The sequence below is a fragment of the Lutjanus erythropterus genome, chromosome 10 (assembly GCF_056507025.1).
Source record: "Lutjanus erythropterus isolate fLutEry1 chromosome 10, fLutEry1.hap2, whole genome shotgun sequence".
NCBI lineage: Eukaryota > Metazoa > Chordata > Actinopteri > Lutjaniformes > Lutjanidae > Lutjanus > Lutjanus erythropterus.
In genome coordinates, this window is record NC_139326.1 from 34,855,999 (window position 1) to 34,871,519 (window position 15,521).

The window sequence follows — 15,521 nt, forward strand, 5'->3', positions numbered from 1 at the left end:
TTCATTATAACACTTATCTAAAATGCATCTGTCTGTTATCTAATAACAGAGAGCTGCCCATCCATATATTAACAGTTATGATAAAGATTTATACCTATTTCAGTGTAAACAGAATGAGACACAAGTTACGTGTTTCCACGGCAGGAACTTTCCTTGCGGACTAAGAGCCTTTTGAGGGAGTCGATGTGTTTCCACTGCAGGGACCAGAGTCTAAAAGAAGTTCCTGGGTCATTATTTTACCCCCCCAAAAAGTCCCTGCTCAGGGTGTAGTGCTTTCCAAAAGTACAAGAACCTTGGGGATGCAGCTTGCATTGCTGAATATTTCTGATTGGTTGACTATTCACCGCGTTTTATATCAAAAACATCATGTAAAAACACTTTAGGCTGAAAGAACCTTATACTTCTTGGAAAAGTAGCTGCTAGGACTAAAAGTTCCAAACTACTTTGGGAAACACGACTTAAAGTCAAGTTTGGTTCCTGGAATTTTCTGGTCAAAAAAGAGGGTTAACAGGAATATCTGTTGTAAGACTAATGCTTGGATACAGAAAGAACAATTTATTTATAGAAATCAAGTGACAGTTTTGATGTTGATTTAGGGCTTTATGTTTTCCCTTTTTTAACAAAAGTAGTATGAAATAATATGTTTATTTATCATGTTCTATATAATAAGATGGATGGAGTTCATACAGAAGCCATGTAATTGTGCAAACTCTATGCCTTTATGACTTATCACAAAACAAATTCTCATCCCTGTGCTGAAGCTGTTTGGTTACTTTTTTAGCAAGTAATGTGGCACACAACTCTGTCCTCATAAAATATGGTTTGAGTGCCTCATGTTGTTCCCGACAAATGTCTTCGTGGATGTTTCAGGATCCTGCCCTCCCTCCTACAGAAACTTAATCTGCTGTTGACAGCCAATGTTAGTGGCTCTTGTGCCAAACGGATCAGATGTGCATTGTAGAAGGCAGCTTGATGCCCAACTGGGCAATGCCATGTTATTATTGTTACAGCACCTTGTGCTTCTTGGGGCCTTATTAAGATGTGTTAACAGATGATGCACGCCAGTCCTGTAAAACATCTGACAGTGATACTCCCCCAAGGAACACAGTGGGGGGCAGGGGTTGACCTAGTGCCCTCACACCTATTTAGCAAATTGGCTGCCTTACAGTTGTTATGCAGATGTCGTTGATTAATCAGGTACACTCAGATAAGTCTTTCTTTTGTTACCTTGAAGCAGGTTTGTTTCAAAATGTCACTCAGTTTTTGTGCTTGGCCACTGTAAATCCTCTGACAAACTGTCTGTGACACGCCTGACACACTGATCTATGGTCTGTCTTTTTGTTCTCTACTCTGAGCGTGAACTCATTCCTGCCTGAGGAATACACAGCCCCCCTGGTCAAGTGCAAATGAGGTAGTAATACAATAAGACATGGGGGCTTCTGTAATGGGATGCCAGGAGTCTGAGGGAATTGTGTAAACTAGTTTGTGGATCTATACATGCAGGCCGTACTTAACTGTGTGTGTGCTTTATAAGCATGCAACACTAACATGGCTAAAGTGTGTTTACATGGTTACAGAGTCATTGGTTGCTTCACTTGCAACCTGTAAGCTGCCTACACAGGAAAAACAGGAAAAAGACTGTCAGCATCCACGCTACGTTATATGTAGCTTTTTGTAAAAAAAAATATTATGTGGTAGGAAGATATGGCAAGCCGTTTTAACATTTAACATCAATGATATTAGCTACAGAGGATAAAAATGTATTGCAGATATCTGTAAATACATTTCTTCCTAGTAAAAACAGCATTACAGATCCACAATGTTGTTCTTCCCAGGACAAAAACATCCAAGATACAAGATGTACATAATGTGATTTTGAATATCTAAAAATACTTTGCAGCTAGACAAACTGGCATTAACTGGTATTACAATTATGCACTTGTAAAAATTCAATTTCAGACATCTAGAGTTAGAATTATGACCAGAAATAATGCAGATATGTATTGTGGATATCTGTTGAAATGGTTTTTCATTTCCGATAGCTGTAATTAAAATTACAACTAGTAACAATTGGATTGTTCATATCTGAAATAGTTGTTTTTCCTATTAACAGTTCTACTGCAGATACAGCATGTTCATTCTAGATATCAAAAATGGAATTGTGGATATCTGAAATCAAAAGCCAGATACACATGAATGGCAAAAATGACATCCTTTGTTTCTGGAAAAATGTTATTGTGCATATTTCACTGTTCTTTCTGACTGACTCTGTAGGAAGCACTGAATAACAGATATCTGCAATACATATCCTGTCTAGATATTAAATGTTGAAACAGCCTCGTATACTTTTTAGGTTGACCAGTACAAAGTTATCTTGATATATAATTTGTACTAGTAGCAATTAGGGCCCAACCAATATTGGCTATCACAGCAACATGGGTCTATGTTAGCATTAGACCATAGGTGGTCTAGTTTTTATTTATTTATTTTTTTTATTGGCAGCATTTTGGACAATAACTTTTATTGTTAAACTGTAAAATATCATGTCACATATCTTTGTCATAAGTGTTTGATCATCACATTTGCAGGATTGTTGTAAAAAAAAAAAAAAAAGTGTTTCTGTATGGTATATTCTATAAAGGGATGGGTATAGTTAGGATTTTATTGATAATGATACTGCTTATCAACACTCTTGTTGTTACCACTCACCATAATTTGGTGCAAAAAACAAAACAAAAACGGAGTACCACAAGAAAATATGTTACACGAAATTATGTTGATACATTTTTGCAGAAATAAGTCAAATTGTTTCCCCAGTTATTGCATTTAGGTGTACTTTTGAACTTTTTGCATTGTCAGCTGTTTATGTAATATTAAATACCACATGAACAGTAGCTTATTGATATTTCTGTACTAACCAGTCAGGAACTGGTACCATTTTAGTACGGATTCTCGATACCCACCCCTACTGTATATTATATTTTACATTAAGCATAACAGCAGATATACTGACATAGTTTTTTTTTTCTACTGCCTTATATTGGAATCAGCATCTGCCCTAAAAATCCAGTATCAGTCTGACTTTAATATGAACGTTATTGTGGCTATCTTTAATCGTCATTTTGATTAGAGAGAATAGAGTTTTGTCCAAAAGAAACGCTGTTATAGATATCTAAAAAGAGACAGGAGTGTTTTTGTCTAAATGTTATAACGCTTGCCATAGTAGCACAGATAAAAGTAACAACACATATTTTTCATAATAAATATAAAGCTACTGACATTTATAGTGCATTCATGTGATGTCGGAATAATTGGAGAAATGACTTCCCAAGTCAAGGCGACGCCAAGTCGGAGAAAGATTTGTTAGGCGAGTTGCTGAGTTGTTGTCTGCTTGCGTCCTGTATGTAGAATTATAGGTGACGACAGTATATGTTTGGTTGATAACTTTTTATTAATTCACGTCCTACATAACGTTATTTTTCACATGTAATTTGTAAGAGAGTATTAAGTTGTAACCACCAATTGCTGTCGATATAGACAAACCTGGATAAATTAGAAATGCTATTTATTAGCATTAACTCTAATTTAAAAAAAAAAAGTCCCCTGCTCTACACAAGTACTCTCTACTTTTTGTAGCATCCATGTTGTTTCCAGTTTACGATTTAAGTGTCCATGGACACACTAAAGTAGGAATAATGACTTCCTATCTCGGAAACCGGGGCCGTCCAAGGAGCACGTGAATGCATTATAAGTCTAGGTTGGAGCAGACATGGCGAGCTACATTAAAACACTAAAATGAGTGTTAATGGACCCAAGCTCTCAGGTTAACACAAAACACGCGGTTTGAATGGGATATAAGAGTATGTATTCCAGCTTTTCAGATGGCTTCCTGTGTTTTTTCATGTGTCCCTGGTTTGAACGTAGCTGACACGGTTCGTCCAATGATATGAGTCCACATGCAGCGCAGGGAAGAGGGGCAGCAGTGAGGCACTTTGATAAAACCAGACTGTCAGCACCGTGTGGAGCCACAGAGAGCTGCGCCACGGTGAGGCAGGCCACGGCACGGTAGCACAGCACACTGGACCGGGTGAATGCAGTCCTCAACACAGGACACTGCTGCAGACACTTTTCCACCATTTTCGGAGATGAGAGGACGCTCAGAGTGATCTTCATCCACACAGAGAAGAGGAATTTGGCTGAACACAACATTTTCTTCCGCAGTTCGCGGGGAGAAGATCCTAAACAGGAACCAGGGGGGACACGGTAGACCGCGACCAATAGCTGTCGATAGCTATCCCAGTGTGAATGCTCAGCTCTCTGTTGGCAAACTCCTTATTCCTCTGAAAGTATTGACAGCTTTTCAAGAGCCAAAAGGCACCACAGGGCAGTGTTTCGCGTAGAGCTGTGTGGGAAGGAGCCGTCTGTCCGCCATGGAGAACGCTCACACGAAGAGTGTGGAAGAAGTTTACAGTTATTTCTGCGTCAATGAGAGCACAGGACTTTCTCTGGACGAGGTGAAGCGGCAGAAGGAGAAATGGGGCCTAAACGGTACGACACTTCACACTGTAGATCACCACAAACACCGCTGCCGTGAATGACACAGGCTTAGAAAATGTCTTGTCACTGTAACATGTGCGCCGTGTGAGCACGGTATTCAGTATATGGGGTAAAAGTCAGCAACATCCGTGGCCGGACCGGCCAGTGTATCCGGCCGGCTTCGTAAAGTGTTTTAGCTGACGTCATCACTGATGACCTCGAGGGTTTCCCATCTCTTACATAGTAACAAATTAACCATTACTGTGAGAGAGGGGATTGTTACATTGTTGAGCGCCATTGTTAGGTAGAGTTAGTAACATTACTGAACATTGTATCAGTGTGCAGCATTGTGTCATGGTGACACTGTTGACTGTAATAACATTGTTAACCCTCATCCTACCAGCATATTTACCATACAGGAACATCCAGCTGGGGGCCCTGTGGTCAAATGTCAACTTATTCTTATTCTTGTAACATTATAAGTTTTGTAATTCATGTCATCTGAAGACAAAAACTGATGATTGTTATTTTAGGAAAGTTACAGTTAATTTGCATGTTGTGTATAAGGACAGAGCACATGAGGAAAACTCTATGGAGATGACTGACAGAGTGCCCCTACCTCATTGTAATATGTAAGGGACAATGTATAGTGAGTGGGTCAGTATTGCGAAATCAACCCCTAGCAGTGTGGTGCAGGGCATCTTGAATCACCCTGGATGGGTGTATTTCACAATAATGACCCACTCACTGTGCATTATCCAGCTTATTAGCTGCTTACTTTCAAAAAATCAAGAATTTGACACACATGTTTTGATTTTATAATGATTTTACTGATTTTTCAATTGATATTATTGCTCCATCAGAGTCTATGATCAGAATTGCATCCATAGGAATGACCTGCTATTCATAGCAATTGTCCACTATTCAGAAATAATAGACCTTACAGTGCTGCAATTGACCAATCAGATTCGAGCATTTAACAAACAAGGTTGTGTAATAATTTAAATTAGGATCCATCAATTAAAACTGAAAAGGTGGAATTGTTTTTCTTTTTTTTTGACTGGGGTCTCCCAGGATCCCAATACACTAGTATTTTTTAAGCACTAATTAAAACAGAAAACAATGACATGAAGTCATTAGGATCAAAATGATTGACAAAGACATGAACAATTTGAATGATAGAATGAGGTACCAGTGAGATAAAGACAAAAAGTATACATCTGGGGTCTGCAGAAACCTCAGTCAGTAGGGTTAAGATTAAACATAACCTCATGGTGACATTGTTGACAGTAGCTGTAAAATATGGTGTGACTGTTGAGCACAGTAACCTTATCGGATGTTCTCAAAGCAAAACTGCAACACATCAGCCCATGTGCATGAAGAACCGACAGGCATTTGACACTGAACAGTGGCTACAGGATCACTGGAGTAACGCTATCCTTCAGAGTTAATCTCACTTGTTCCAGGCTTTAACAGCTGTTTTATATTAATATCACCTGGGAGGTCATGGGGGTACACCCCCCTCCCCTTAAATCACTTTGACCTTTACGTTGATTGGAGTTGTCATATCGTAAACGTGTATGTCAGATCCATACCTGCACTACATCATTATAGGTATTCAGTACAAAACCTCCCCTCTTGTACAGTATGTGTGACTAAACCATCAAGATATTACGTGGAGCTGTGAATATGGTGGTGGTTTTAACACCAACTTGTGTTTGTCTGAGATTTGGCTCTCTCAAGGTAACACTCCTCAGTTTCTAAGAACATACTGGCCTTCTCTTGTTCCAGGAGTTAGTTCCCCATCAAGAAACAGGAACTGAGACGCATGTCTCCAACTGGCAAACATTTTTAAAAAGTATTTTTACACCACTTACCTTCCTGTTCTTTTCTCTTTTTGACTGCTTCCTGTGTGCTCCCTGGATTGACTCCCACATCTCTCTACACACAGAGTTACCGGCAGAGGAAGGTAATTTCTACTGTCACTGATATTGTTCCTGTCATTTTATAACAAGTCACTGTGATGGATTGTTTTTTTAACTGACTCTCCTTTCTGCAGGGAAATCTTTGTGGGAGCTTGTCCTTGAACAATTTGAAGATTTACTTGTTCGAATTCTTTTGCTGGCTGCATGTATATCTTTTGTAAGTATATCACTACCTTTTCTTGCACTGTTTGATAAAAAGTTGTCTTGTTCAGGTTACTGCTTTGATGACAGTGTAGACTTATATTCTGCTCTCTCATTCTGAACTTGTTGAAATTAAATGAATCAAATCAGGTCTTTTTATTCCCACCGACACTCCTGTCCTTTATTCCATAACCTGTCCAGTAAATGAGCGTGCTAATCTAAAAAGTTGAGGGAATCTCCGGACAAGGCACCACATCCTACAAATAGCTTTCCCTTTCCACCTCTGTTAGTGTTTATGTGAAGTCAAAACTGCAGATAGGATTACTATTAAGCCCTGTGTGTTGAATGGCAGGAGAGTGCATGGTGCCAAAGTGTGAACGTCTTCAGTTTGTGTAACCCAGCTGGGGTTACACTCACATATTAGACAGCTAAACAGCTGAGAGGGCTTGCGACCCATCTGAGGAATGGTGACAACAGCAGTAGCAGCATTGAGTTGCTTTCACCACGTGCCAAGTAAGACATTTAAGTCGTCTAGCGTGGCTGCTGTGTAATGACTTACCCCGGACTCCCATGGGCATTTGACTTTGAATGCTTGACAGATAAATGTTTAATAGTGGACGACAATCATTATGTGATAGCATCACCAGCGAGTGTCCAAGTCCATTCCAAAGCAAAATCAAAGGGACATTTCCACATTGCATTGGCACCTTTTTATTATTGTGATGTCATGTAGAAAGATTTGGCTTCATGAACAACCACTTTTTTATTTTTGTAATATTTATCTCACCAGAACAAGCATAAGCAAAAGTTTGAAAATTGAATTACCAAATATGCATGTCTTTAATAGTTCTGTGATGCAGGGTTTGTATTCAGTAAGGGTGTCATGACTCTCCAAATCCATGATTTGATTTGACTTTCCATTTTAAGGCCTTGATTCAATACGAGTTAAACATTTTTATTAGTACTGACAGCTATGCTATTGTTAGACTATTGAGTCTTGATTTGTAAAGATCAGCAGATCATTGGTTTTATGTGCAGACCACATTTACATTTCCAAATTCTTCATTTAAAGGTCTGTAGGATATCAAGTGTGATATAATGGCCGGTAAGCTATGCTGTGTCAATTTTCTTCGGGTATATGCCACACACCTCAGTTAGGGGGTGTGGAGAGAAAAAAAATACTGGTAGAATCACATATTTCTGCCTTTGATTACAGTTATTGAAACTGAAAGTTCATTTCAGTCAATTTGAGGTTTAATATTGAAATTGTGACACCCCTAATACAAAGTCTTGAAAGTTTGGAAAATCCCTGATTTCAAATGATAGAATTTGAATATAGTCCTTGAAAAATACTTGATTTTCAACATGATCTGGTGGTTCACACAGTCACTCATGAAAACCAAAAATCTTTTAATATTTGAAATGAGACAATCCTGTAGTTATATTTGTCTTTCATAACTTGACAAACAAATTGACAATATATACTGATTGCAGCAGGTATAAAGGAATTTGCAGTAGCTTTTATAGTAACAATTTAGAAGTGATGTGGCTTTGAGTCTGGAAAAGCTGCCTGAATTTTGCTCTTAAAAAGCTGTACAAACACTGGCGCAAGATCAAAAATTAGAATTCATTTTTGGCATTGTGCTAAGCAGGATTTAATTTTGCAATTTAACTTTTTTATGTTCTTTGAATGGACTATACAGTAGGTTAACATATGGTTGAATAACATTTTGATAAGTGAGGCCCCCTGCATGTGTGTCTGTATGTGTGAGCCGGTATGTAGTGTGCAGTGTTACCAGTCAGGTGATACAGAGGTGTCAGTGGCTGCTTTCTGACAGGGAAACAGACGACCACTCAAGACCAAATTTGGGCCCTCACCCCTGAGTGGGAAGGCTCTCGTCAGACTAATGCACATGCCCACCTCAACATACACTCACCCCCCATACCTTAATATATATCCAGCTTGAAAGATAATTGAAATGTGAAAAGTTAAACTGTTGACTAACTGTTTAAGTAGTTTCTCAAAGCTAAATCTCTAAACTAGTCCAACTTTTCATTAGTTATTTGCATGATGATATATACTCAGGCAATGCCTAAGTAATGTAAATCTGTTGGTTGTGTTAGGACATACAGTAAAGCACTAGTATTGAGCCCTGTGTCTCTGTACTGACACAGCTATTAAGAGTTATGCTTGCCATTTAAGTTATGCCATTTAAAATGTATTTGGCATCTGCCGCAGCTAGATACTTACAACCTCTTACTGAGGTCGATTGCTGTATTACATTATGGGACATTAACTAATTGCTTATGACACACAGGCTAATTTTAGGACAATTTTCTCAGGGACGACAAGCCAAATGAGACTCCAGGTCAGAATATTGTCATTGTTATTGGCGGCAAGAGGTTCTTATATGTAATAATGGGTCCAACTGTGGTAATGTGGATTACTTACAGTCTTTTCCATCTTCATTTTTGAATCAAATGCTTATGAAGATGCTTGCTTTCCTACACAGTTCAAAGGGCATGTGCAGTGTTGGCAGTTAAAAAAAATCAATAAATACAAATGTCCACAGGAGGACAGGAACAGTTTCCCACACTGAAGAGAATAAATGCTCTGCTACTAGTACACTGAAGTTCAGAAGATTGATGCTCCTACGATTTTTAATATATGCAAAGGATTTTGAGTTCAAGTATGATATGAAATATTTATGTGTGATTTTTATCATATGATATTTTTTTTCCCATTACATGAAGTTTTCTGTAAGAAATGTGTAGGATGATCCACAGCTATGAACAATCTCTGCCTTTAATCTAAAGCTTCTGGTAATTAACAAACAGCTAAACCCTCACAGTATTGTCACAAAAGCTCTCTATTCAAGAGATTAAAAAACTGGCCACTTAATTTAACTACATAATTTATGACTGCACATGTCTTCATCTATTACATGGTGATTTTTCGGCATTTCAGTGTATCTGTTATGAACAAGTTTGTTTGTTCTGTCTTGATTTTTGTCGCCTATTCTTGTTGTATGAGGTTCACACTTACTTGTTCTGTGAAATGTCTTTGATAATTAATGACATGTTTCTCACGCTGGTTTCAGGTCCTGGCCTGGTTTGAGGAGGGAGAAGAAACTATCACCGCCTTTGTGGAGCCTTTTGTAATCTTACTCATTCTTATAGCCAATGCCATCGTCGGTGTGTGGCAGGTGAGTCACCGTATGTAAATCCCACAACATCTCATTTGTATCTGGGGAATAGGTTTGTATATTATTTGAATTTTTTGGCCAGTAGAAGTGGACGTTTCAGGATAACATTTTAAGCCTTTAAATATGCAAAAAGTGCATTTTATTGGCTTTTAAATCAGTGCATTTCTTAAAGTTAGTATGGTATTAAAATCTACTGCATGTCAGTGTAACCCTGCAGTAGGCTGTGGAAAAAATAGCAAGCTACCCGTACCTAATTCTAATGTAATCAGTACTACAGTCCTCTAATGAATAGCCTACCTTCATTAAGTTGATCATGCATCCAATACAATCTAATCCATTGCAACATTATCACGGACTGCAGCGTTCAAAAACTTGAATCCACGCCTCTCTGACGTGATCCCAACAGAAAATCTCTTGTATTTGGATTGCGTAATATCTAACAGTGAAATGCAGTCACCACTGAGAAAAGACATTAACAGACTGTGCCAAAGCTGTTGTCGTGCTAATGTTAAGACACAGCTGCTGAATATGGGTGTAGAATAGCCTGGAGACAATGAATTAAATTGCTGTTGTACTTCACTTGCACTGTAGCTCAACACCGTGTACTGAAAGTTACTTTTGTCTTAAGGAAAGCTTCCTGTTGAAAAGGAGCAGTGTGTCAGTTGTCAGCAGCAGTCTTTCTGTATAGCACTTACATATGAGGCTGGCCTATTTATTTATTTAAAAAATGTGTGGGCAGTCAGTTCAGTCTGAGTGATGTGCTTCTCCCGCTGATGAAGAATAAAGATGTTGGTGAAGGATAAAATTGGAAAATGTCAAGAAGCAGAAAATTATGTGATTTATATTCCCATTTTCATACACTTAACACCTAAATGTCTCCAACGAAAATCGGATAAAGTAAACATCCAGCTTAGAATAGTCAGTGTCCCTTCAAAAGGAAATCCCCCTCATAGCATTTAGCTCAGCAGAGCCAAGAACACGCATGTATTAGTTTGTGTGATATTATCAGTTGATCTCAGGAATCTTTGGCACTGAATCACATTTCTTCCTCACCAGGAACGCAATGCTGAGGATGCCATTGAGGCACTTAAAGAGTACGAGCCTGAGATGGGTAAAGTGTACCGTCAGGACAGGAAAACTGTTCAGAGGATCAAGGCCCGAGACATTGTGCCTGGTGACATCGTGGAGGTTGCTGGTAGGTTGAACTGCTCATGACCTTCTGCATGTTTAAACAGGCATGGATTTGTTGCTATTATTGGTGTTGGTTTAACCTGATTCTACAGTTACACTGTTGTATGTATTGCTTGCATTAGAGCTTCAGCAAACTGAAGTCTGAAAAGTTTAGATGTTGTTTGATTTGTAAATTCAAGCAAAGGAGACATCTGGATATCACATGGACCTTGAAAATCACAGAAAATTGGCAGTTTAATGTAACTGCAGCTTCTGTCAAGGTTTTTTGTTTCTCTGTGGAATAGTGTTTTTCCATGTCCTGTTTTTTTTTAAGAAGAGATCTGGTGAAGCCATAGATGCAAATATGTTTAAGCATTGACCCCATGGGTCACCAAGCCCCTAAATCTATACATTTTTGGTAGCCCAAATGTAAACTACAAATGTCCAAATATTTTTGTTCACTTACTTAATTTGTGTGAAAGTTAATTTCACCTTCATAGTGTTCTTGATCTTCCAGATTTGAGCTGATTTTATAAAACCCCAGAAATCTTTGCCCTGTTTTTTTTTCTTATTTACCCCTCCAGCCCCAGAAAAATATACAATCAAAAAACCAAGATACAAACTTAACCTTGGATCAAAAATCAAGGTCTGAAACAATCTGTGGATTTGAAGAATTGTTACGACCCTAAAGGACAATACAGAAAAAGGCCACGTAACCAAACACAGGCTTCCTTAACTGTGACAGTTGTGTTGTGATGAACTGTGATATGGTGTCTCCTGAAGACATTGTTTCCGATATATAAAAAAAAAAAAAAAAAGCTCGTGGAGAAACTGGCGGCACACAGAGCAGACATTACATCCTTAGATGTGTTGTATTCTAGCCAAACTCCAGCTTCCATTCACTTTGAAAGTTGTCTTCCCATTTTGTTTTTTCATAGTCCTAAAAGGTGCAAAGAAATCGGGATGTTTGTGGAACTGTAACGCTGTGGTATCGAAGGTTCACAATAAAACTCGGTGCCTGTGGGGGGCCATATACATATAATATTTTGTTACCACTGAATAACAGATAAAGCCTATTGTGGACAGATCAAATGATTCCAGTTATGGTCATGGATCACATTTAGCACAAGCTTGAATTGAAACCTCCCCCATCCCCATGTGCCACTGCAGAGGTGACTCACCCTGCAAGAGTGATGTATTTTGAGATGCTCTTATTAACCCATTGTCTCAAAGGGCTGGGCGCAAATGATGCTATTAAGGCTCACATTACTCTGTAGGGGTATGTGTGTGTGTGTGTGCATGTATTTGTCCACACACAAGTTTGAGCCTACTCAAGTAACATGCTGTTACTGCATCCTCACAGCTCGTCCCAACTTTGCAGTCCCCCTCGTCCATGCAGCATGTGAACTGAGTGCTGAAGTGATTCATGCTGCTGAGGTACAGTCAGCGTATTTCAGCAGCTGAAATCCTCAGGATGTAAATGTGTGATTTTTAAGAGCGCTGTTTCCCCCACGGCACAAATGCATACGTACAATTCATGCAGCGGGATGAACAGAGACGGATGTGCTGAGGAATGTCAGAGTCCTGGAAACACTAGCGTTATCTAAATACTCTTTTAACCCTAAGGCACTGAAGCGATGCATAGTTTTCTGTGCATAGTGGTAGGTTTTATTTTTAGCTGTCATAGGCCAGTAAGATTATGGAATGCTATATTTATAGAGGCAGTGACAGTCATGAAAATGACAGGTGTCTGGTCCCACCCAGTGCATGCCCCTCCCATCCTGCTCAGGGGAACATTGCTACAGTGGGTGACGTGGAACAGTGTTGAGCAGGACTCCTTGGTGACCTTCACAAGGGCAAATGGATAAGGAGAGTACAGGGAATTAAAATGTCAGATTTTTCTATTATTATACTGTATAGAAGTTGTTGTTGCTTGACCGTGCTAATCGTGAAATTTTGATTATGTGTCGCGAGTGAAGCAGAGTGTAGAGGAAAGCTTAATTTTTTGGCTCAGGTTTAAAGAGAAACTTGTGAGTCAGAGGCACTTTCTTCTTGCATATTAGAGACCTAGTTCTTTGAAATGTCCTGATGAAGGTAGCTGGAGGCTTTGCTGTCAGCAGCTTGAGGCTTACTCAAAAATGCAGCCCAGCAGGAGGCAACACCGGATGTTTTATCCTGCAGTCAGAAGAAGTTCATCAGCATAACTTACTTCCCAAATCCTCCGAATATCTTTTACAATGTTTCCCGTCAGGCTCCCCTTTTTTTCCTGTGAATAACATTTTCCTGAAGCAGCAAAGTGACCCCCGCCACGCAGAGGAGGAGTGTGATGACGCAGATGCTGGCCGGCCGGCTGCCGAGGAGGTAGAGGACACTGAGCCGAGCCCTCTGTGGCTGCCTCAACCGTGAGAAGAATAGCCTGCAGCCAATCTGTGCTGCTCTCTGTCAGGGTGCTGTTGTGGGTTTGAACACTGCCTCCTACTCACACCTCATCACTCAGAGCCTCACAGTCACATGCTCACTGAGATTTGTTTAATATCATGGAAATAGCTTTTCTATGTAATGCATTTCTCAGATTTTTCTCTAAACAAGATGATTTTTCCATGTTTGGTTTTATCTTCGTAGTTCAGTGTTTTCAAATCTGACCTTGAAGCAGTTGAAGCACTTAGAGCTGCTGTCGGCTGTCTGTGCTGATCTTCCCTGTCCAGTCTGCTGAGTGTTGTTGTCAGGAAATAACCCACTACCAAGCAAAATTGAAACTTCTTTACTCAAATTCATGGCTCAACAATAAGGAATGCTTGCATGCCCATGACAAGTAAAATGCCATGTCAGGCAAGTAAATCTAGCAACTCTTTTGCCCAACAGACAATCAAAAAAAAATCTACTACTTAACTAATTTGATTATGAATTAATCATTAAAAGTAATTTTTGCTTGCAAAAATGAAAGAAAATGCTGTTTTCAGCCTTTGATTTATTGATGTATCCCACTTTTCTTCATTTATTCTTAAACTTAAACTGAATTTATTTGGTTTTCGACTGACAAAACAAAATTTAAAGACTTGGAAAAACTGGGATGGACACTGCAGCTCTAGTTTACACATGACAGTTAATTTAAGTCTGTATTGTTATTTTAGTAATGATAAACAGGGTTTTACCATAATCTAATTTTAGGATGGGTTAGTTCCAACAGCCAAAATCTGATAAAGGATTATCATGCCCAACTTAACTAACCCCTAAAAGCCCTGATAACATGTTGAGTTCACTTGGTTCTTCCAGTGGATTTAAGTCCTTGTCATAACACAGCACACCCTGTATGCTGCCAGCCACTGTTTGGTGTAGAGGGCTTGCACATTTGGATGTTGGCCTTTTCACAGGCAGCAAAACTCTGTGGGTTTGTTCTCTGCTGCCTGTGAAGTTGTGGAGTCTGGTTGTTGAAGGGGGGGGGGGGGTCGTGTGGGGGGGCAGTATATGGGGGAGGATCTCTTCTCTGCTCCTATTGTGCTAGAGAGAGATGACCTTATAGGGAAGCGCTTCATGGATAACCGTCCCACCCCACCATGCTCAATGCATAGCGACCTTACCCATCAGCACCCGCACCCCCCGCTAAGATTCCAGACACCACGGATAGTATTTGGCATTTAATGTGGTCTGGCAAGCGTCCGCTGTCACTGGGGAACTGTCTTTTGGCAAAGAGTTCTCACTTGTCAGCAAGACGCAGAGAAACTGTCTCATCTTGCCGGCCATTGAAGCAGGCTTTAGAAATGCAAAAAGCTCATTTGTATTGAAGTCCGGCAGAAGGGCGCAGAGGTTCTTATTCAGACCAAACAGTGCAGGTTGAAGGCGCAAATCTGTGAATCAGCAGGCACAGAGCTTTGTCTGAGAGGAAGTTGGAAGCATGTTAAACTATATGTGTGAACACTTTGACTAAATGAATATAGTTCTACATATTGTGCAAGTTTCCATTATTGAAGCTGTCTTCTATTTTTATACAGTTTTACAAGTATTGAGCCTAGGGCTGGGTGATATGTCTTATAAATCTTTACATTATCTTTACATTCTTAGGCTTTGTCACAATATACAATATGTATCTCGATATACACTTTCAACAACATACCATGAATTCTCAAATGGTGATGATCTTCCAGAATAAAATGCATTGTAGAAGATTAAACTGCCCAAATTAGGGGAAGTAAGTAGGGCTGGTGATATCGCCAAAGTCAAATATCTCATGATATTTTTGACCAAATATCATTATTGATATTGCAACAATATTGTAGAAGCTTTCACAAAATTGAAAATTTGGATAAATAATAATATGTAACAATAATGTAGGTGGGTAAAGGAAAATAATAGAACAGCTAGAACGGTCTGGCAAGTTCAGAAAATTACATCATTTTAATGTAATACAGCCTTTAAAACCAGGAAATGACAACACTGCATCACAATATATTGATATCCAAAATCTAAGACGATATAGTCTCACATC

General features: G+C 39.2%; 1 protein-coding gene across 1 annotated transcript in view; it reads left to right on the forward strand.

Annotated features, from left to right (window-relative positions):
- The first annotated feature begins 4,007 nt into the window (after positions 1-4,007).
- Positions 4,008-15,521, forward strand: part of LOC146320761 (sarcoplasmic/endoplasmic reticulum calcium ATPase 2a-like) — a 30,579-nt gene continuing 19,065 nt past the window's right edge. The window contains exons 1-5 of the mRNA XM_084729151.1: positions 4,008-4,548; positions 6,488-6,505; positions 6,596-6,678; positions 9,764-9,868; positions 10,925-11,063. Coding sequence (XP_084585277.1) covers positions 4,431-4,548; positions 6,488-6,505; positions 6,596-6,678; positions 9,764-9,868; positions 10,925-11,063 — 463 coding nt within the window. The 5' untranslated portion in view covers positions 4,008-4,430. The remainder of the gene's footprint in view (positions 4,549-6,487; positions 6,506-6,595; positions 6,679-9,763; positions 9,869-10,924; positions 11,064-15,521) is intronic.